The sequence below is a fragment of the Pleuronectes platessa genome, chromosome 9, assembly GCF_947347685.1.
Source record: "Pleuronectes platessa chromosome 9, fPlePla1.1, whole genome shotgun sequence".
NCBI classification, from domain to species: Eukaryota; Metazoa; Chordata; class Actinopteri; order Pleuronectiformes; family Pleuronectidae; genus Pleuronectes; species Pleuronectes platessa.
In genome coordinates this window covers 7,597,712-7,620,281 of record NC_070634.1, presented here as the reverse complement: position 1 = coordinate 7,620,281, position 22,570 = coordinate 7,597,712, and the positions used below count along the sequence as shown (strand labels likewise).

At 43.1% G+C, this 22,570-nt stretch overlaps 3 protein-coding genes across 6 annotated transcripts in view; 1 reads left to right on the top strand and 2 right to left on the bottom strand.

The window, feature by feature from the left end:
- Positions 1 to 302: 302 nt before the first annotated feature.
- Positions 303 to 13,112, bottom strand: tubgcp5 (tubulin, gamma complex associated protein 5). Of its 3 annotated transcripts, XM_053429898.1 has the most exons (24): positions 13,028 to 13,112; positions 12,556 to 12,813; positions 12,396 to 12,449; positions 12,021 to 12,129; positions 11,738 to 11,834; positions 11,272 to 11,351; positions 11,021 to 11,156; positions 10,802 to 10,934; positions 8,090 to 8,179; positions 7,772 to 7,865; positions 7,431 to 7,683; positions 6,352 to 6,554; positions 6,133 to 6,248; positions 5,773 to 6,041; positions 5,468 to 5,666; positions 5,010 to 5,198; positions 4,738 to 4,920; positions 4,545 to 4,629; positions 4,318 to 4,438; positions 3,794 to 3,945; positions 3,124 to 3,249; positions 2,729 to 2,817; positions 838 to 938; positions 303 to 724 (listed from the first exon to the last, which is right to left on the bottom strand). In XM_053429898.1, exons 2-24 carry the CDS (start codon positions 12,690 to 12,692, stop codon positions 678 to 680), a joined length of 3,063 nt encoding a protein of 1,020 aa, XP_053285873.1. In that variant the 5' UTR covers positions 12,693 to 12,813; positions 13,028 to 13,112; the 3' UTR covers positions 303 to 677. The 3 variants fall into 3 exon arrangements, with proteins under 3 accessions (XP_053285873.1, XP_053285872.1, XP_053285874.1); XM_053429897.1 differs by lacking the exon at positions 13,028 to 13,112 and having other exon boundaries at positions 12,556 to 13,003; XM_053429899.1 differs by lacking the exon at positions 13,028 to 13,112 and having other exon boundaries at positions 10,802 to 10,919; positions 12,556 to 13,002.
- An 81-nt stretch (positions 13,113 to 13,193) lies between these two features.
- Positions 13,194 to 18,798, top strand: chst7 (carbohydrate (N-acetylglucosamine 6-O) sulfotransferase 7). The gene is made up of 2 exons (XM_053429901.1): positions 13,194 to 14,762; positions 16,091 to 18,798. Exon 1 carries the CDS (start codon positions 13,463 to 13,465, stop codon positions 14,729 to 14,731), a length of 1,269 nt encoding a protein of 422 aa, XP_053285876.1. The 5' UTR covers positions 13,194 to 13,462; the 3' UTR covers positions 14,732 to 14,762; positions 16,091 to 18,798.
- Positions 18,240 to 22,570, bottom strand: part of slc9a7 (solute carrier family 9 member 7) — a 31,248-nt gene continuing 26,917 nt past the window's right edge. For both annotated transcript variants that reach the window (XM_053429902.1, XM_053429903.1), the window contains one exon: positions 18,240 to 22,563. In XM_053429902.1, coding sequence (XP_053285877.1) covers positions 22,300 to 22,563 — 264 coding nt within the window. In that variant the 3' untranslated portion in view covers positions 18,240 to 22,299. The remainder of the gene's footprint in view (positions 22,564 to 22,570) is intronic.

Below are 22,570 nucleotides of genomic sequence, written 5' to 3'. Positions count from 1 at the left end.
ACAACTAATTTATTTGTCAGAAATAACAGAGGTTAATTAGTTTCCCCTACTAACCTCCTTCCCTTACATTCAATATGTAGTGTGAACTCACGTTTCATCAAGAAAAAGCTGTTCAACTGAAATTTGTCAAGATATGCAAAATGTAAATAAGCTAGTTTTAACCAAAAACTCAAACCCTGAACCCACAATGTTTTTATATTCCCACAGCGTTTCACAAAACTATTCAGTTGTGTATCAATTACCTCTTTACAACGATCTTGTATAGGCATCAACTGCAAAATGTAAAAATGAATTTGTTGATGTCTCAATAATATTTTTTAATAAACATAAATTTCACAGCAATATCACATTATGTTGAACATCATACATCATTGAGAAATATTTATGTGCTTTATGTATACACATTCCAAACAATATAACAGCTCATAAAAAACAAAATTTACAACAAATTTACATTTTTCTTTTAGATACTGCCGATGTATGTTCACAAGTTGCATTTGACTTTGGCACAAACCGCATGGTTCAATTCCATCTCCAGCAGTCAGAGCAGATAGTGACATGACACTGTTGGACACCATCATGAACAATGACAGCAGTCAGAGAAAAGACAGACATGAGACAGAGCAGCAAACAGTGTTGAGCCCTTGATGTCAAAACACTGAAACATGGACGGTTCCTCAGCACTGCTCGAATCCGGCCATCAGGGAAAGGGCAAGAGACTCCACTGTACAAGAGGCAAAGAAAAGCTGATTACTTCCAGGTGAATTCTTCCTGTCTGTATAGAGAGGTTAAAACTGCAACAGAAACCCAGGCCTGTATGATTTCAGTGTTACTTACGGTGGGGGAAGGAGCCGCGACACACGGCCTTGTTGAGTATCGTCACAAGGAACATGTGACAGTTTTTGAAATCTGACTCCATTTTATCAATGGACTCGATCCTGTAATCAGAGATAAACACAATGTTGAGATTCAAAAGGCCTGTCAGGATAGCTGCCCCTGCAATCGTTTGAATTATAAGAAATACATTCAAGTGTGAACAACTCATATTTAACAATCCACCAAAAAAAATTCTGACATTATTACTCTAAAGCTGCTTTCAGGCATGCACTGAACACCAGTGAATCTCTGGACATTCTCCAGAGGAGCTGTATGTGAGAACACTAAAGTCCAAATGAGAGCCGGACTGTACCGGCCAGCCCCCTAGTAAACATTCAGGGAAATGTCTGAATGAGCCTATGTGAGAAAACAGCAGGAGATTCTCCTCAGGATTAACCGTGAACGAGTCGGTGTGTGGAAAAAGGATGCCTATCCCGGAATAGCATAAGAGGAAAAATTGGTGGAACACACGTAGAGAACACAGATGAAGATGTCAGGCGAGCGTTTTGGTGATAAACCCTCAATGTGCTGTTAGCAAAAACACGTGATCTCCACAGCAGAATGAATACGTTACTTCCTGTCTCTGCCTGCTGCACCGTCCCTCACCTGGGGTCTCATTTATAAAAGGGTGCGTAGGATTCATACTAACAGTGTACATACGTACAAAAGCCGGATATGGCGTACACAAAAGAAAGTTCCGATTTATAAAACTCTAACCTTAACGCAATGTTGGCTTTATAAATCATAGTCCACCTGGAAACGTTCGTACGTGGATCTGCCTCCAAATACGCCCTCCACACTCCCACTTTCAACCATAAATGGTCAATGCAAAGCACGGCACGAATATCTATTATGCTGCTGACCAATGGGTTTCAACCGTGAGTCCTGAGAAAGTGAAACTTTCTGACACGCACATCAAGGTGTTTGTTAGTAAGGTGGAGAAGGATTTTATGGGACAGCCGTGATGTCACTAATAAAGAAAATATACTGAAACTCTGTCGCTGCTGTGGATAACACAATGTCAGAAATCGCTGAACCCTCTCTTCCTCCTCGTCCTTCCATTCGCGTTCACACATCACGCAGATCCCCGCACCACTGTCACGGCAGTATTTATTTATTTAGAGCATCGGACTGATTCCTTCACATCAGTGGATCCTAACCCCCACTCTGGGATATTATTTGGAAAGTTTCTTCATTTCTTGTAAGTGATCTCTTGTGCGCTCTGGGCACTGGGTGCTCTGTGCGCCTGATGATGCACAGTCACGTTCACTGCAGTGATTTGATGATACACGCACAGTGTTAGAAGATATTATTAGAACCTATTAATGACTCGGCCCCGTAACTCCACTGTTAAATAGAATCTGAACGTAATTTGATTTAAGTTGTTTTATATATTTTTAAATTAAAGGCTCGTGTGGAGCAGATATGTCGCGCGAGCTAAACTAAGATGTTGGTTTTAATGTAAGTGATGAATTGGATCAATAATCTGCTTCAGTTCACCACCTCACGTCTGGTCGCCACTTTCCCGTCTCCAAAATGTCCTTATGCATGGGTCAGAGTTTGCGTAGAAATACGATGATTTTCCCGTCGAGTTTGTTTTTATAAATCCCAACGTTTGCGTGAGAAGTGGCGTAGGCACGTTTCTGGCCCCGTTTTGTGTGTACGCAACGGTTATAAATGAGACCCCTGAACAGCCCGGAGAGGATTTCCTGCTGCGTGTTCTATACGTTAAAAAGCAAACTCCTGAGAAAGCCCGGACCCAATTGTGCGGACATATTCCAGAGTTCATAATTGTGTTGGCTTATGTTGTAAATTAATTACAGTTCCCTCCACTCAATATGAAAGCTCTTACTTCCAGGCTCCAAATCCAGTCTGCCATCGGTCAGAGAAGATCAGGACCAGGTTCAGAACCTTCATTATTGCCTCCTTCACAAAACTGACCTGAGAAAACACAACATTGCATTAGACAACAGGGAATGTATTTAATGTTATAAAACCACATAAGAGGCAGCTCATGTCAAGCTGCCTTGGTCTAAACAACAAATATAAACATGTGAGCAATGTATTAATTAATTAATGTATTTATCCGCCTGTCAATGCATTACAGCTTCAGCCAAGCAAAGGTGATGTTGGAGCTGACAGACACTCAGTATTTTGGTCCAGGATGGTAAACACTACTTAGCCATATTGTATAATTAACAATACCTGCCCCCAAGTTAACCCTGTTCCCCTGTGGGTGCTATTTACCTTCTCTCTCAGCAGGCAGCGGTCATGGATTGTTGCCAGATATCGGTAATGGATCTTGATCAGCTGGTCCAGATCCTTCGCCTCCTGTACTTGGTGCTGAAACTCCAGTCCGGTACTGTGCAGAATCTGACAGCAAAAAGTACAAAGAGATTGTAAGATAATGTCAATAACTGTTATCAAATAAATTAGCCAATTAACAACTGTATACTTTACAAATGACTGGTCGAATGGTGGCCATAAACAAATCACATATGGGCACTGAGAAGCGTAAAAATACCTCTGATTCATTATGATGCTGTAGCATGAAAATGCATTCACACAGCTAAACAAATGTGGGTCCCAGGCCCCTTCTGAATATGGTCTCTCATTGATCACACCCATGTATTTAACCAGGTCTGAATGGGGTCATTATCACTGTCATGGTAGTGATATTATACTGTTCTTCGAAGCATTACCGATGTGACTCTTCAAAACGTTCTTTCGTTTTAGCTGCAGAAGAATGAGTCAAAAATACTTTTGGAATCCGATCAGTCAAAAAGTTGTCATGTCACAGTACAAACGTACCGGTGTAAATATTAAATTAATAATGGTTAAAAGTCCATTTCATTTTCATGTTCCTGGTGTTGTGCATGTCTGCTGTAACAAAGGTATTTTCCATGATCCCTCTCACCCTGGTCATGATGTAGTTGTGAAGGCTGTTGACAAAGTGCATCAGTTTGACCCGCAGCAGACACATCCTGTGAATCTGCTGATTTATAGGCTCTTTGACCTTCGCCTCCTCAGCCAGCGCTCCCTCCACTTTCTTACTGATGGCATTGAAATCTACAACAGAGAAACATTTCACATAGAGAGCGGCAAGAAAAGTCTTCACACTCTCATAGTATTCATGCACAATCAACAGGTGATGAGCAATCCTGGATATCAATTGAATGAGCAGTTAATGTTTCAAATTAAAAGTACCAATATAAGTAGGGCTGCGACTAACTATATTAATTGATTATTCTTTCTTTCGTTTCTCTATTAATGGATTTTTAGTTCTGTAATGTAAATGTCTTGAAATGACAGCAACATTTTTTCCCAGACTTCAAATTTCTCATTTTGTTGGACAATGATCCACAAGGTAAAACGGTTTCAAATTTGGAAATTTCACATTGACTTAACAAAAGGAGTTAACTGACTAAAACCGAATCCTACCACTGAATCGAAGTGTGTCCAAACTGTATTTGGCCCATTTGATCTGCAGCAGGAGGAGAAACACTTGATTGTAGATCTTCTGACACTCGGTGCTGATCACGATGTCGACGGGCCAGGGAACCTACGCAGAAATCAATGAAAATATATATTAATCTATGTTAAAAAAAAGGGGGAGTAAAAAAACATTGTGGCAGCTTTAAAAAAGTATAAAGGCAATGGAAGCTTACCTTGTAACTGAGAGTAAGTACTTCAAGGTTATTCACAGGATGTTTTTTCCTTGAAGGGTCCATGGGCTCTAAGAAGATTGATAACCTATAAAACATAAAATGGGGAATTGTTTTTTTCTTATTATATAAAAGCTTAACATTCTCATAATTATCAATATTCTGTGTCTTAAATGTTGTTAAAAGCAGGCAATACCTGCTACCGTCCTCTGGGTGGCGCTGTCCCACTGCTTCCTGCAGCTGCACATTGAGAAAAGACCGCTGCTGCCAGCTCTCCTTCTCCTGCACCTTGTCAAAGATGGCCGTGTAGAAGTCGTACATGGTGTCTCCGGCCTCCAGCAGGAAGTAGTTCCTCATGGCTTGGAGGTACTCCAGCAGCCTTTGGAGACACCAAGGGATTCAAACATTCCATGTGCACTAACAAAAAGTGATTCAGAGTCATATAGTAGCCACAAGATCGATTCTTACCTGTAGTCTTTTTTCAGGGTCTTCATCAGGTTTCCACAGCACTCGATGTACCGCCTCTCGATGTGGGGGTAGAGGCAGGAGCGCAGGGTGAGCTCAAATGTCTGGCAGGTGACCGACTGCGAGGAACGCTCCACGATGAAATCACCTCCAGAGAAACGCTCGTAGAAGTCACTCTGGTCCAAGTACAGCCTGAGGAGGAACAGAATGTAACCAGAATGTAAATCTAACCATTCGGCCTGACCTGCAGGTATGGGACCGGAAACATTAAATCCCTTTGAAATCCAATTATGTTTGAATAGTGCCATTTGAGAAATTATAAAACCAACAGCTGCAAAAAGGTTTTGCATAATGACGACAAAATTGTCTCCTGCTCTGCTCTAAAATTGGCTTCACTGTTTATTTTGAGCAGAACAAGTGAGCTTTGCGATCTACTTGTTATTTTAATGGTGTTGCTTTACCTGGCAAAGTTTATGGCCAGCAACGGATCATGGACGTCATCAATCTCCAAGTGTTGGGCCACGATGGACTGCATCTGTATGAGACTCCTCTTAGTGGCTTGCTGTTCAGTTACTGTGTCGGTCGGAGATTCCTCTTGGCTGCAGAGACGTGACTGCACCGACTCTAAAAACAGCGTGTATAAACTCTTCCTCTCCGCATCTGCAATGCAAGATTTTGACACAGCTCAGGTCAATACTGAACTCAAACCTAAACCAGTGTAAGGACATAGATATCACAAAAACCCACTTTCAGAAGAAACACTGACCTCTAGAGGATTTCTCTGATTGCTCAGTCTCCTTACGATCCAGATTTCTGAGCAGCTGCATGGATTTTCCGGCCATGATAATCTGCTTGAGGACAGGTTTGAGGAAGGACACCATGGTGAGCTGCCCGTGGCTGGAGCCCTGATTGCCTCCGGAGCTCCCGCTGGCCGCATCATTCACCTTCTCCTCGGTCTCCACTGTTTCCGAAACACTGTACAGCGTGTAGGTGGCGTACCAGAAATCCCTGTGGTTCACCTGGACGTCTTTGTTCCTGAACAGGAAGAGGAGCGAATGTCAGGACTTACAAAAGTCATGATGGAGGAGATCTTTTTTTTAAATTCCTCTCCATCTCTGTATCGTACCTTTGGATGATGAACTCTTTTGCAGGGTCAAACAAGTGGCCGTGAACAATCCATTCATCCACAATCTCCAAATACGGTCGGACCGTCTCTGTCCATAGAGAAAACAATAGAGCCACCTAGCAAACAAAGACAACAGACAGCGATATTTCCCTTTTAACATCAGAGATTTCTGTCTGTTATGTGGATTTCACTGAACTGGATTCTCAATAATAAACTCACGTCTTGTTCAGATGCTTCCCCAACATTGTCATACTCAATGATCGCCTTGTACAGGGTGTTGAGCAAGTGAGACGCCCTCACAACATTTGGAGTCTCGGGGGGAACTTCAGCGACCCCAGTGCAGAAGACTTTGTGCAGCACTTTGATCTGAGCCAAGTGAGGACCGAGTCTCTCCAGAACGGCAGACAGCGTCACAGTCTCGTCTGTAGAAGAGGAGGACTCATCAAACAAAGACCAAACGAACAATAAACCCCTCATTGATCAATTACTCTTAATAAGAGGCGGCTAAAAATACCCTGTAAAGCAATGTCGTATATTGCAATTGTTGATAACAAAGTCAACAATGTGTTAAAACATAATATCAATCTGTTTGTGTGTTTGTACGAAACCTTCGCTGTGACAAACATTTAAATCTATGCATTTTAGTCATTAACTATCTGTTTACCTTTCAAATAACCTAAATTACAGATCCAAGGATTTTTCCGGTTTCAACAAGTTAAAACGTTTTAAGACCATAAATAATGCAATCTAAGACCAATTTCCAGTACAACAGATATGAAGGAATATGCTAGTACCAGAATTACTTACACTTTACTATTGGACTTCCACTAGGAGAGTAAACCCACAAAACGTATCTCACAAACTACAAGCAGACACAGTAGGTATATATTGTCTTTATCACAGCCAAGCTGAGGGTACTGAGGTCAATTCTGACCAGGTTGTTTGTGGACTATCAGTTATCAATTACATAATTACATATTAAGTTGAATACCTACCTAAACATATTTATGACTAAATACGTAATATTTTAAAAGCCTCCTCCTTTAGTTTTTTTCCTTGTTTGGCTCTACACTCATCTCATACAGGGCCTCTCCAGATTCCAGCTCACAGAAATCCATTGTAGTAACGGGGAACTTAAATCCAAGTGCTAAAATGGCTCAGGTACCATGTAAAACGTCAAACATTTTTCTAAAGATCCCCTGTGTTGTGATACCAGTGTTATCTTGTTACAAGGAATGCAAAGTCATGCTGCTGTTCTAACTCAGCGGTTTGCACCTCAGCAAACGCGCTGTACTTGCCGTTGCGTATGATCTCTCGCTCAATTGTGGTGAGTTCCTCTTTGAAGCCTGCAAAGTACTTGTTGAGCGCCCACACGAAGGCCTGGTAGGTCCTGAAGGGAGGCTCAGAGCCCTTCTTGGAGCCGTAGGAGGAACCAGAGCTCGGTTGACAAGGCTCCGAGCTGTACCCCGTCACCTCGTCTATGAACCTCTGCAGCCTGAACACCGCCTGACCGTACACAGCGATATGCTCCAGCACAGAGCGCAGGCAGTTCTGTAGCACAAGAAGAGAAAAGATGGCTTCCTACGTCTAATGGAGCCTAATCAGATATAATAAGTCAGTTTCAGATTTTTTTACTCACGCTGGTTAGGTGAGTTATCACCACGTTGTTCCTTACAGACACTTTTCCATCATGGTGCTGGAATATAAAGTGTTTCTTCACGCCAGACAGAAGCCTACAACATATTAGTCACAGATATTACTAAATAAATCCCTCAGTATGAGTCTGTAAGGGATGAGGGGATTTCCAGTGCAACATAACAAGGAGGACTCATGTTTTGGGGATTTACAACATATAAAAAGATAAAACGTGTGAGAAGACAGGCGACACATTTCTTTGAAAGTTTGTAAATTGACAACAAAAAGTCAGTCACAGTCGCACAGCATCATTCCATCTTACCACAGTGTCTCCCGTATTACTTGGGTCTCTGTGACAAAGGCCTTTTCTTCCGGTAGATACAATGGATCAGTGTTATACAAGTGCTGATCCCTGAGAAGAGAGGAGCACAGCATAAACATTTGACCATTTCAAATCATCTCAGCTCCCAAATCCTCTGAAGTGAACTTCGACACAAAGTCATAATGAGAAAGAATTTGTGTGTCTAGCAATAAAGTTTTATGATGAACCTAACCATATACTGTAATGTAGTAAACAGGTGACAGAAGTATGTCTGGTCGCATGTGGAGGCTGTAAGGGTGTGGATTTCATCGATAAGAATTGAAGTTTTAGGAAACTGAATCACAACAAATTTGAATAGCTAAGCTCAGAGTGAGGGGCAGAGACCCCGTTCAAACCTGGTATTGACATTCGTCCTGAGTAGTCAGATCACAAGTATTTAGATTTAAGTCGTATTTGAACCCAACAGAATGTGTCCTGAGATCTGTTCACTGAAACCACATTCAGCGGTAGTCCTGGACACATGTGGACAAAACTTTTTAAGATGTGTGAATGCAAATAGCTCCTTGACGACACATGAAGGACCACATCCTCAGCTGACGTTCTATAACCCGCTAAAGATTCAAAAGTGTATTTTTCTTCCCAGTGTTCATATGTTGACTTGTTTTTGGTCACCATCATAGTATCAACACGGACCACCCAATGTTTAAAATAAACTTAAAATCTTGACGATGCTGCGTAATGATTCACTCAGCCCCTTCCAACTCTGTTCGCTGTCTTTTTTCTCTCTTTCTTGCTCACTCCGAAATACAAGCACACACACAAACACAGAGACAACACACACATCTGTACGCTCAGACTGGTTTCATTTGTTCTTCATTAAAAGGACATAACATACAGTGCCTTGCATAAGTATTCACCCCCTTTGGACTTTTCTACATTTTGTCATGGTATAACCACAGATTAAAATTTATTTCATCGTGAGTTTATGTAATGGACCAACACTAAATAGTGCATCATTTGGAAGTGGGGGGAAATATTACATGGATTTCACAATTATTTACAAATAAAAATCTGAAAAGTGTTGAGTGCATATGTATTCACCCCCTTTACTGTGAAACCCCTAACAAAGATCTGGTGCGACCAATTGCATTCACAAGTCACATTTGCAAGTCACATAATTAGTAAATAGGGTCCACCTGTCTGCAATTTAATCTCAGTATAAATACACCTGTTCTGTGACGGACTCAGAGTTTGTTGGAGATCATTACTGAACAAACAGCATCATGAAGACCAAGGAGCTCACCAAACAGGTCAGGGATAAAGTTGTGGAGAAATATGAAGCAGGGTTAGGTTATAAAAAAATATCCAGAGCTTTGAACATCTCTCTGAGCACCATAAAATCCATCATAAGAAAATGGAAAGAATATGGCACAACCGCAAACCTACCAAGAGGAGGCCGTCCACCCAAACTGAAGAGTCGGACAAGGAGAAAATTAATCAGAGAAGCAACCAGGAGGCCCATGGTTACTCTGGAGGAGTTGCAGAGATCCACAGCTGAGGTGGGAGAATCTGTCCACAGGACAACTATTAGTCGTCTACTCCACAAATCTGGTCTTTATGGAAGAGTGGCAAGAAGAAAGCCATTGTTGAAAGGGATCCATAAAAAATCCTGTTTGGAGTTTGCCAGAAGCCATGTGGGAGACACAGCAAACATGTGGAAGAAGGTGCTCTGGTCAGATGAGACCAAAATTTAACTTTTTGGCCTCAATGCAAAACGCTATGTGTGGCGAAAACCCAACACTGCCCATCACCCTGAGCACACCATCCCAACAGTGAAACATGGTGGTGGTAGCATCATGCTGTGGGGATGCTTCTCTTCAGCAGGTACAGGGAAACTGGTCAGAATAGAGGGAAAGATGGATGGAGCCAAATACAGGGAAATCCTTGAAGAAAATCTGATGCAGTCTGCAAAAGACTTGAGACTGGGGCGGAGGTTCATCTTCCAGCAGGACAATGACCCTAAACATACAGCCAGAGCTACAAAGGAATGGTTTGGATTAAAGAATGTTCATGTCTTAAAATGGCCCAGTCAAAGCCCAGACCTCAATCCAATAGAGAATCTATGGCAAGACTTGAAGATTGCGGTTCACAGACGGTCTCCATCCAATCTGACTGAGCTTCATCTTTTTTGCCAAGAAGAATGGACAAACCTTTCCATCTCTAGATGTGCAACGCTGGTAGAGACATACCCCAAAAGACTTGCAGCTGTAATTGCAGCAAAAGGGGGTTCTACCAAGTATTGACACAGGGGGGTGAATACTTATGCACCCAACAGATGTCAACTTTTTTGTTCTCATTATTGTTTGTGTCACAATAAAATTTATTTTGCACCTCCAAAGTACTATGCATGTTTTGTTGATCAAACGGGAAAAAGTTTATTTAAGTCTATTTGAATTCCAGTTAGTAACAGTACATAATGGGAAAAAGTCCAAGGGGGGTGAATACTTATGCAAGGCACTGTACGTGAATATTTGCATACATAGCGGGGAAGTGATATCAGATCACAGCTGGTCACAGGAGACACATTCAGGATGCATTTCAAACCAATACTTCTACAAAAGTGTATCCAATACTGTTGTGAATGATGTGGTAACAAAAATGTATCGAATTAGGGCCTGAAGCAAAGGCAGAGAAATCAGTTTAGAATCTTACCACGCATTGAGCAAGTTGGAGTGTAAGTGCAAGCTGTGAGGGAAACGAGAGGCATGAGGCACCCAGTACGGTGTCACCACATGTTGCTCAAGCCAGGCGCGGGCGTCAGGCTCCCCCACTGGAAACACACAGACTGGAATTATTTTTACACTGACAAAAGCTTCAGCGTAGATTATTGTTTTGATACAACATCGTTTTACATTATTTTTGACCATGTACCTGTCCAGGTGACTGGAACTGGTTTGTTGGTGTTGTCATGGTCCTCCTGGGGGGTTCTGTCCAACTGGATCCCAGAGTCCTCCCTGCTGATTGGCTGCTCACTGTCATCATCCTCACTCTCCTCCTCAGACCACTCCTACATTTTTTTTGAAAAAGTAAGACTTTGATACAAATCCATGAGCTGTAACTGTTGTGGTACTGGTGTGGCGACAAATGTCCATATAGGGTAGGTTTGGTTATGATCTACTCACAGGGGTATCTGGATATGGTCCGATGTCTATGTCCTCACCCTCCATCAGATATTTACCCCAGTCAAATGTGTCCTCTGGTTCTGCACAGACAAGTTCATAAATTAACATGGGCATGTAGCATTTAAAAAAACACTTAAGTTTCACAAGGGAAATTAAAGCTGCAAGCAGCATTAAAGGGCACGGGCATCTTTGCTCATGTCAGGGAGTGGGGGGGGGGGGGGGGCACTTGCACACAAATAGACCCTGCTTGTGCTCCAGCTTCAGCTCTTCTCCTCACGCTCATTTAGCTTCAGCGTGTGTGTAAATCGTCTGCTTTCAGATTTCACCTCTGCTCATAGATCTTTTTTTAAACAAGTCTGTCAAAATTCCCCAACCGATAGAATGCCAAGTGTGGATTTGCCGTAACACGCAAATCTAAGCACGAGCAGGGAAAAGTTTTTTTAATAAGTATGAAATATCAACTCACCAGCCTCCTTCACCCTGGGTTTCTCAATAAAGTCTGTGTTTGAGGGGGATCCCGACAACAAGAGCAGCAGCGACAGTACACTGTAGTGTACCTCAGTCTGTAAATAAACACAAAAGAACTGTACTGCGCACTGTGTAAAGTGTTCTGGATGTTGTGCTTTAACCATAAGGGAAACATGATCCACGAAGAGAAACATCTATCAGGGATTTATCTTGATGTAAGTGTAACATTATTGGCCTTAAAGCTCCAATTCATTTTCCATTGGCCACTTTCTATAACATACCTTTGTTCCATCTGTATTAGGTAAAGGTGAGTTCAGGAACTCCTCGGTCAGTCTCATCCAACTTCCTGCTTTACTCAAGTCAGAGTGGATCATGAGTTTATCATAGATTCTGGAAAACATGGGCGATTATGCAGGACAGCAACATGCAAACAGACATGTGGTGTGGGTGGGTATGTGCTCTTAAATGAACGTGATACACATTCAGAATATCTAGGATTGGTCTCTTCCTTTTCGTGTGTTTGTTTTGAATGGGGTGCCATACTAGTTCCCACAAGAGCAGGGGGAAGCAGTGGTGGTTGCCAGTGGAAACTATGGGTACCAGATTATTCCATCCCTGCAACACACACTGCAGGAGGAACAGCAGACAACACTCACCCAGTTATACTGCGCTGGACTTTATGGCTGTCCACGTCCAGGTAGCGATGAAACCTGCCAACAAGCCACACTCGTTAAGGACATCCTCTACGTTTGTTTGTGGCTAACGTGATGCTACATGTTAGCAGCTCCCCGGCTAGCTGCTGCCACCCGGACTCACCTGAAATTGGACCAGGCGAATTTCAGTGCCAGCTGAAAGTTCTGGTCCTCCTCGTCCTCCTCCAACCCGCTCAGACATCTCACCAGCTTCTTCGTCTCTCTCTCCGTCTCCTTCTCGAAGTCGGTCCAGTGTGCCATGTTGCTGTCACCGCTGCTGCTGCTGCACTTAGCTTGACGTTAGCACTGCGATTGGCCGCCTGCTATCCGCCCGGCTCGCTGCTGCACAGGTGATTCTGCGAGCTAACCTGGAGCTAACCGGCTAACAAAAACAACAACATGTTACGCGTGCCACTTGATGAAAAGGGAACGCAGCTTCAGCCATGTCTCCATCGATTCGTTCTGTGCCGCGCTCGCCTCTCAAAACAAACGACCGCGCATGCGCAATACCGAAGTATTAAAAAAGTTTAAATCAGGAATATTTATCTGAAAGCTCCTGATTACAAATGTCTGGAGGGAAGACGTTAAACACTTACCTACAATAAAACACCGGGAATACACTATTAAAAAGCAGCAGCAAGTTCTCACCAATCTCCCATGGTGCATTGCACTGGGTTACAGGAGGCGGTAGCTCTTGGTAACTCTTCTCGTCAACGCTCTCTAACTTTTCTGATTTAACGGTTCTCACACGCGCCTGGTGTTTACTGCAGTTTAACACACACCTTTTGTAATTCTGATCACAGACGAGATTTATTATTGTTGTTTATTATTGTAATGTTTGAACACGAAAGACAAATATTTTGTAAAATTTTGTTATTTCTTTAAAGGGGCGGGGCCGAGCTCCCACACACACACACAGACGCACTCCTTGTCTCACGCATTCACATAACTTTACTGTGGAGCGCGCGGCGCAGCACAAAGCGCTGTGCTGACCTTTTAGAGAAGCAGCTCCGCACCGCAGCTGAGAGGAGATGAAGAGACGGCTCCATAAGAAATACTTGGTTCTGATTCTGGCTTATTCCGGGTTACTGCTGCTCATCCCCTACGTGTTAGATTACCGGGACAAATCCGCGCAACACGCGGGCCATGGACTCCCGCAGCAACAGCCCAGATGTCCAGATCTGGAGAACACGGTGGCGCTGCTGTGGGATAACGGTTACAAAGTCAACGGCAGCGACGCGACGGAGAACGCCGCCAACCGGAGCCAGTCCCGGGTTAACATCTACGTGCACGCCACCTGGAGGACCGGCTCCTCGTTCCTGGGGGAGTTGTTCAACCAGCACCCCGATGTTTTCTACCTGTACGAGCCGATGTGGCACATTTGGCAGGCGCTGTACCCGGGGGACGCCGGCAGCCTCCAGGGCGCCGTGCGGGACATGATGAACGCCCTTTACCGCTGCGACTTCTCCGTGCTCAAACTTTACGCTGGCACGCAAAACATCACCACGTCGTTCATATTCGGCTGGAAAATGAACAAGGTGATCTGCTCGGAGCCGCTGTGCGAGGGGCACAAGCGCCACGAAGTCGGGCTGGTGAAAGAGGACCAGTGCGCAAAGTGCCCAAAGAGGGACATTAGGGAGCTGGAGAGGGAGTGTAAGAAGTACCCCGTGATGGTGATCAAAGGAGTCCGCGTTTTGGACCTCAGCACACTGGTGCCTCTGATGAAGGACCCGGCGATCAACCTCCAGATCATCCAGCTCTTCAGAGACCCGAGGGCCGTGCACAACTCGCGGCTCAAGTCCAAGCAGGCACTGGTTAAGGAGAGCATCCAGGTGCTGAGGAGCAAGAAGCAGGCCGACAAGTACAAGCGGCTGCTGGTGCCGAGCAACAGGGTGAACCGGGCCGAGAGCTACGTGTCCAGCGCCATGGAGCTCATCTGTGACAACTGGTTCAGTGACATAATGCTGGTGATGAACGCGCCCCCGTGGGTGAGGAGGAACTACCTCCGCATCCGTTACGAGGACCTGGTCCTGCACCCCATGGGGGAGCTCCAGAGGCTCTACCGCTTCGCCAACCTATCCAGCGTCCCTGCTCTTGAGAGATTTGCGCTCAACATGACGCACGGTCAGGGGTACTCCTCGGACAAGCCCTTCCTGATATCATCCAGGGATGCCAAAGAGGCAATATATGCGTGGAGGGAGCGGCTCAACGTGGAGCAAATCAACCAGGTGGAGGCCTACTGCAGTGAAGTCATGAGGCAGCTTGGGTATCAGAAAAACAACTTGGACAAAGCCACATGAGGATGTGGTTCGAGGAATCAATGGGTTTAAGGTACTTTAAGATCACTCAGAGGTGTCAGTGAGGATGTCCTTTCAATGTCTTAGCAGTAGGTTGACAGTGAAGCAAAACAGAGCAGTGGAATGTACATTACTCATCTTCAGCTGAACAAATTCCTGTCCATGCAGGAAGTTTGAGGTTTAACAGAAACCCTCCTGCAGACTGCAGGGCTTCTGTTGTGCAGAGCCATGACCTCTGACCTCTACCAGAAGGGGGCAAATGAGTAACAGAGCAACCATATGGGGATCTGCTGTCTCACATTTGTATTCATTTAACATGGTTGCCTAAGATTAAACAAAAAGCTTAGATTTGATCAGTTTCAAAGACTTTCTCCACTTAAAATGTGTTTTGTTTATCCTTCCCCATGGATGCTTGACATTCACTGTACATTCACCCGAAGGCTGTTTTCAATTACCTGCTGGAGGAGGTTTTTGTAATAGCAGTGTTTCTTGAATTACCAGAATTACCATTTAATTGGAAGACACCATGGTCCAACATACAAGTTACAGATGTGTGATGTGGAAACTTGAGTCCTCATGTGCATGTTAGGAATTTTTAACTCAGGAGAAGGTATAGCATCTTTAATGAAATCCATCTGTTGATTCTCTTGTTTAGTTCCCCCCTATTGTTTTCTGTGAGCTGGGTATTCCAGATAGTAAAGGAGTTGTTGTGTAGATAGATAACAGCTCTGTGACACACGCATAATCTATACATTAATGTGTCACAGTGTTGTGGTTGTCTCTTTCACACAGAGCTCCACCCCCTTCATTGTCAAATTTAACCCAAGGTTATTCGTCTTAGGGCTGAACTGTAAACATTTTAGACACAAGTAACATAACTGCTACTGAAGTTTGTTGCTATCGGAGCGAGACAGTCAGAAATACTCCTCAATGAGCGACTGATGTGATGTTTGGTAGAGGCGACATTGTTTTCTCCTTGGCAATGCTCCATGGTCTCATGGACATCGTAGGGGGCCTGGCAGCGAGTGCGACTGGGCCACAGGCCGTGCTGTCGAGAAGGGGATCATTGTATACGGCTGTGTATGACAGCACAGCGCTCCCGGGGTTACCACCGGCCTGTCACCAGCTCCCACAAGCAAGGCCCTATAGAGCGGGGCCGACCTTCAAGCTGCCAGCGTGGAGCAGATACAGGGTGGAGACAGAAGGGGCCCCTTGTCTCACTGCCTCCACCCTGATTTTTTGGCACTGATAGAGCTATTGATGGAGGTCCTGTGCATTATTAATCCTGTTGAATGTGTGGCAATTGTGTTACAATTTGGAGGGTTTTATTTTAATCCTCAGTTGATTGTTTTTCTCTTCCAGGGGCCTTGTATTCAAGGCTGAGGGCGAAAGGCGGAATAACAAAACAAGCAGCTGGAATGTGGTCCACTCGTGAGCACGTCTCTCGGGTTGTTTTCCTTCAGCCGAGCGAGGTCGATGAAGTGGAGAGAATCCGAGTGGACAGAGCAGCCAATTGGAGCCAGATGAATTTGAAACGGGAGGAGGGCAGCTTATTTTTACAGTGTTACCTGTATAACATCAACAGGGCCTGGACAGATATAAAGAATGTGGGGAGGGGAAATAAACAGAAGAAAGAGGGCTAGGGCTGGTTTTCACTGCCGCCACACCGGCCTCCCTCTTTCCTACTGTCCTTTTAGTAGCACTAATCCCTCCTCAAATCCCCTGCAGGCGAGGGCCATAAAAAGCTCAAGATGGGTCCTTATCTGGAGACGACGGCCAGGATCCAGCGTGGCAGCATCAGGTTCGCTCACACCTGAATGACTTATCTGTTCAGCTTATGACTAAGCGTGGCAGTAATCTCGAGCAATACTGACACTCAATAACGGCAACTGGCTCACTAACAGTGCTAATGTAGAGCTCTGACAGAAGAAACGACAGTATTTTCTGCAAAGGAGGCCTCGTTGAGGAACTATTGTTTCACCCCCGACCCCTTAGGAATCCGGACAGCTGCAGCACCCCACTGACAAAACACTCACATGGGTGTGACATTTTGAAGAGCCAATGGACGCGTCTCGGAAATCTGCCTCCGTCCTCTGCCAATGGACTTTTCCACAAGTTGCCACAAACAGCAATCGGTACTGAATCGTATTGTGTACCATTCTTACTGTTGTTTCTAGTTTTGTCAAAAATATTGTATTTGTAAAATGCTGTGATATCCCTCTGGTTAAGGATGTGTTGAGGAGGGGTGAAATAATAACCAGCATTCATGTGTTCAACTTTAGAAGTTGGTTGTGATAATAATTGTTCTGGGTGGTTAACCTGAAGTTCTCTTGTGAAAGAAAGAAATAACCTGTATGCTATTTAAACTGACTGCAACAAAGAGTTAGTAAAAATCTGAAGAACAAGTGTGTGATTGCTGTGCATGTTGATGCAGACTGCCATGATTACTGGGTGACTCAATATTCATAAATTGCCCTTAATGTTTTGGTGTAGTTATATACCCTTTGTACAGAAGAATATTAGGCTCAGACATAAGAAAAAATAAGAAGATTTTGAGAATAAAGTTGAAATGTGGAGGATAAAATTGAACAAAATCAGAGAAATATTATATTGAATATGCACGATTAAGTCAGAACATGACTTGAAATAGAACTTGAAATTCCAAGATATTAAACCTTTAAGAATATTATAATCTTTTAATATTCATCCTTATGCATCTACCAAATGAATGTAGATCCATCCATTACCCATTCCTCTTTATCCTTTCAATGGTTTAGGGGCCTGACACTGACAATGGGCAAGAAGCAGGGTACAACCGTGACAGACCCTTTTCCAGATGAATTGGTGAAACTGTTCTCCAGAATTAGTTACGAGTAAACTATATCAGCACAGAAACAAAATGCGAATCGCCCCTCTCATAATTTTTTCCTATGCCTGGCCCTAAAACTCTCGTACCAGTAGAAGTGAATGGAGGCTTGAAAACATAATGAGCTTACAGGTGATAAGTGTGAATTTTTTATTTGAATAGGTCAAAATACTTGATTAACACAGTAGTTATTCTTTAAATGTACATGCGTGATCAAAATGAGCTCTTAGGCAGTTGATCTGATTGGGCCTTCATAATCTTAAATACAATATGATGCTCACAATAACCCATAATCTTGTGCATTTCTTTAACATGAAATAATGTACAATTAGTCCATGGGAAATCATGTCAATACTTTGTACATTAGCTGAAATGTAAATACAATGGATGTCTGTTGGGATTAGAATAATAATTACTAATGGAAAATAACTACAAGATAAGTCATAACGGCCATCCAAGGAGAATTACACACACTCTTGGTAGCATTAAAACTAGAAGGAGGCATGGGGCAGAAGTGTCATGAAAATGTGGTTTTCAGTAAAAAACCATGGAGGTTATGGTATATGAAACATAAGTTCTTGAGAAGTATGCATATTGCTTTGCCTGTGTACTCGACCACAAAAGACCACGACTGTGCGGCTCAGATAATTTGACAATTTTTATTAACTTGTTGACATGCAAACCACGGCGGGTGGATCCTGGCAGCCAGCTGCTACAAGAAATAACAGGTCCACGTATTGACAATTGAGCTACATCTCATATTTCTCAGGTACAGAGAGCATGTAAATATAGCCGGCGAGACAACTGACAGCACAACAGTCTGACAGAGAGAGGTACAGACAGACAGAGAGAGAAAGAGGGCACATCATGGTTATATAAGAGTACAGTGTCCTCTGCTTGAAGTGAAGAGTCAAACTCTGCTCATTTATTTGCCTGTGGCCGTCATTCAAGTCGTCTGTGTTGTTGCTGTTCATAGAAGTGCCCCAGTTTCCAACATGTGGCCAATTGCGAGTTCCTCTTCTGTCTTTTTATGCACTTGTGTTAGTCAATACAGCAGGAAATGTGCGGAACCCCCATCGGAAAGCATCAAAAACCACGTCTTAAAGTTCTATTATATATGTTATTTCTGCTGTAGGTTATATTAGAAGAGGCTGCGTCAAAGATTAAATAATGACAAAATGGTCAACAAGTGAGTGTTTCAGTAGCCTTAATCCAAAAGAAGTTTCCCAATCAACAGACGGTGACAGGATGTAAGACAGAGCTTCACATTACCGCTCACTCCAGGCAGAGTTGAAATGACACACTCTGCGTACTGGGGCATACTCTTACATAAGTAGATTCATTTCCTCATCGAGGCCCCCATCCAGTCAGCCCATTAAACTTGTGTGGGGCTTCTCTCCCCTGTGAAAGCCTCAGCTTCACCTCGCACAATCACCCCTTTCACACCTGCCCTCTTGCACTCATGCATAAATGCAGCAGCCGCTGTGTGTAGGCGAAGTAGAAAACAAAAAAAAGGGCGGTGTGCTGCGGGGGTGTATTTAACTAAAGGGGGAGCAGACGGGATGTCTGGACATCGTGAAGGCAACACAATATTTCATAGTGTATGTGGAGTTATGCAAATCAAGCTGTAGGAAAACAATAAGGGTCAGTAGTCTGCTGAAGAATCGTCCAGAGTCTCTTTTGGTGCATTTGCATGACAAAGTTATCTTATTTAAAACTGCTGTGTATAGCTGAAAGGAACTAGGACACAGGGAGATTGATGTCAAACTATATGTGCAACATGTAACGCACCTGCTGTGAACCTACGTCATGTTCGAGTTGAGACATCCTGCGTTTATTATATATGAAATCAAAAACACCAGGAGCGTCATGGGATTTTACTGCTGAAGAGAACAATCGATGTTCATGGGTGTTCAGGTTACCGGTCATCAGAGCCTATAGGGAAGTGCATTAAACATGAAGCTACAACCAGCAGTTGGTTAGTCTATCTTAGCAAATAGCCTGTAAACAAGAGGGAAATAATTAGCATTTGTGCCAGGGTAACAATGGCCGCTACTAGTTATATCTTCATATTTATTTTACTTATGTGTGTGTCAGAAAAACTACATTTCTCAAACGGCATTAAAACATATATGTGTTTTCCTACAATGTCAAATTTAACATTTTGCCTTTACCAAATCAGATCCAAAATAGGTTCAGATGATAACACATTTTTGTTAAATAAAGAGGTGAAGATGAATTTGAAATTTATAATGTTTAAATATATATATATGACCACACTCCTGGGAACTGAGGTTTGAAAACAACAGGCGAGACAGGAGACTTTTTTTTTTTAAACAACAGCATTCCAGATTAATTGGCCAATGCTTTATACTTAATAAGGGCAAAAGCTCACATATACTTTTGTTTTTAAGTCAATAAAAAGTTGAGGAAGGTGAAGGGTGCAGTGTTGCTGGGTGAAATCATGTGCATGCACTTCCTCAGCTAATCTCTGGTTGTCAGAGTTTGGAATCAGTGTTTTTAAATTTGAATATGAATGAACGTGTCTATACATTTTTAAAAACACATTGAGTATAAAGTTGACAGGTTGAAGCTTGTTAACAGGAAAAGTGTTTGAAGAACTACTTCCCTGCATTAAAATGCTCTTCTGCTGCATGGGACCTGTGCAAGCACATCATCATCATACCACATTATACACATTAACATTCAGAATAAGTGGTTATTAAAAAAAAAGAAGCAATTGATTAGTCAGTTGGTTAAAGCATTATTAGTAAATTTGTTAGCAAAATGCCAAACATTGACTGGTTCCAGCTTCTCCAGTGTGAGACTTCACAGCAGTTTTTTGTTGTATGAAAATTCAGACCATTTGTTAGAATAACAAGCAATTTAATGACACCACCTTTGGCTCTGTGATAGACTTTTAACTGTTTATTTTACTTTCTATGAACTTGATTAAACAGTGGAGGAATATTTATTATTTTATTAAATTAAATGAATGATCTGGTCCTTTTAGCTGATATATTATTACATATGGCATCGGTTGATGATTAATACTGGAGCATCAGTGAGTAAGCAGCCTGTTACTGCTGCAGGTTGGAACTGTAGTTGTATGAACAGGGTCAGTTTCAGTTTTCAGATTATTTCTCTATTCTTTGATTATTGCTGAAATTATTCATTTGGATCATTCGATCATTCATTTAAATGAAAACACAAATCATTTGGTGCTGCAGAGAACAGATGTGCAAGATGTCAGAAACCTAAGAGAAAACAGCTGGTTAAATCATTAATAAGCTGTTATATTTTAAAAGCTGGCTATATCATATGTTCTTTAAAATCTTCACATAAAAGTTTAGTAAGTAAATCTGTCCAATAAATGTAGTGGAGAAAGAGAACAATATATTCCTCTGAAATGTAGTCGAGTGGAAGTAGCATAAAATAGAAATACTTGCCTCCCCCAGTAGCTCAAAACTGGACAGAAGTACAGTGCTTGAGTACAGTTACTGGGTTACTTCCCATCATTGACTACACCGCTAATTGGTTGATCGCAAATATGATTAATAGTCAATGAAAATTATTTGCAGTCCTATTTCACTGAATATATCTTTTAAAAATCAGCAGACAAATATATAATTTTTGTAAAAGAGTTACAAAATTATAATGAATGTCTGGTTTATTTATTGTATTGAAAATACTTTTTAACTGTATTATTATTTTTTATCAGTTTTTACAGTTGGGGGGAAATCAGCATTCCTTCTTCACAAAAAAAGTCAACTCAAAGACAAGATATACAGAGCGATTGGTAACAGTCATGTGATGTAATGCACTGAAAGGAGCCGTCCCGATTAAAATGGAACAAAGCTCAGCATTGTAGCTATTAACATGCACACATTCTTCACCCCTCTTATTTCACCCAAGACACGGCTGCGGTGACTGAGAGGGCAACACAACCAGGGCACAACACAACTGCCCCTTTCTGTGCTCCTCCTCACATGCCACACTGCCTCCACACAGATGCTTTTGTGTGACACAAAGGAAATCTTGACAAACATACCAGACACATGGTCTGTTGGCAACATGGGATCAATATCAACGAAATGCATCTACCACAGAGCTCCGGTTTGATCTGGGAACTGTTCACTGTCGGTTTGTTTGGCCTCTTTTACAGCAATCTCTGTATACACGTCAGTGTGTGTGAAGGAGTCACTTTGCATTTCGCAGTCACAGACTGATGTACTGCGAAATCAAACTTGTCGGATCATATTACGACATGCTGTCAGGCAATAATTCATTTTTCTACCTCTTTTCCGTTCCTGCCGAAAAACACAAAATGTCACAAGTGCAGATTCAATCTTGCATTTCATCCCCACATCCTGCATAAAGGTTTCTCCCCTGGTTATGCAGAGGACAATATCAGTAAAAGTGAACCACAGTAACTCTGTTAGAGGATCTTGAGGACACATGTCTCCTTGAGAATAAACGACATCTCTGTAATGAGGATGAAATGAACCTTGAACTCTACTTCCAGGCCTGGAGGGAGCTCAGTAGCTCTGAAACCTCCCCTCTTGTCTGCTCCCATATCTCCACTTTGTCTTATCTCTGAAGGACTGGACGCTCTGCCCGCAGGATATGGAGAGAGAGAGGAGGGCGAGGCGGTCTGGGGGTCAGGTCAGGGAAGTCGACAGCGCAGGCAGGGAGGAAGGGAAAGTCAGACATGATCCTCGATCGGGAAAACCAGGCGTGTGCCGCGGCTCAGCAGCTCCTGCTCGCGGGAGTCCAGCTCACGCTCCAGTGCCTCCTCTGAGGTGCTGCCGCTCCGTTTTCCATTAACGCTCCAGCCTGACCCTGCAGCTCCCTCCCCCCCACCGCCAGACGCACCATTGGCTGTGATCGCAGTGTCACCAAATGTGTAGGTCAGGTCACCATCGCTACGAATGAGGTCAGAGTCCTGGTCCCTCAGCTGCTCGTGGTTCTGAAAG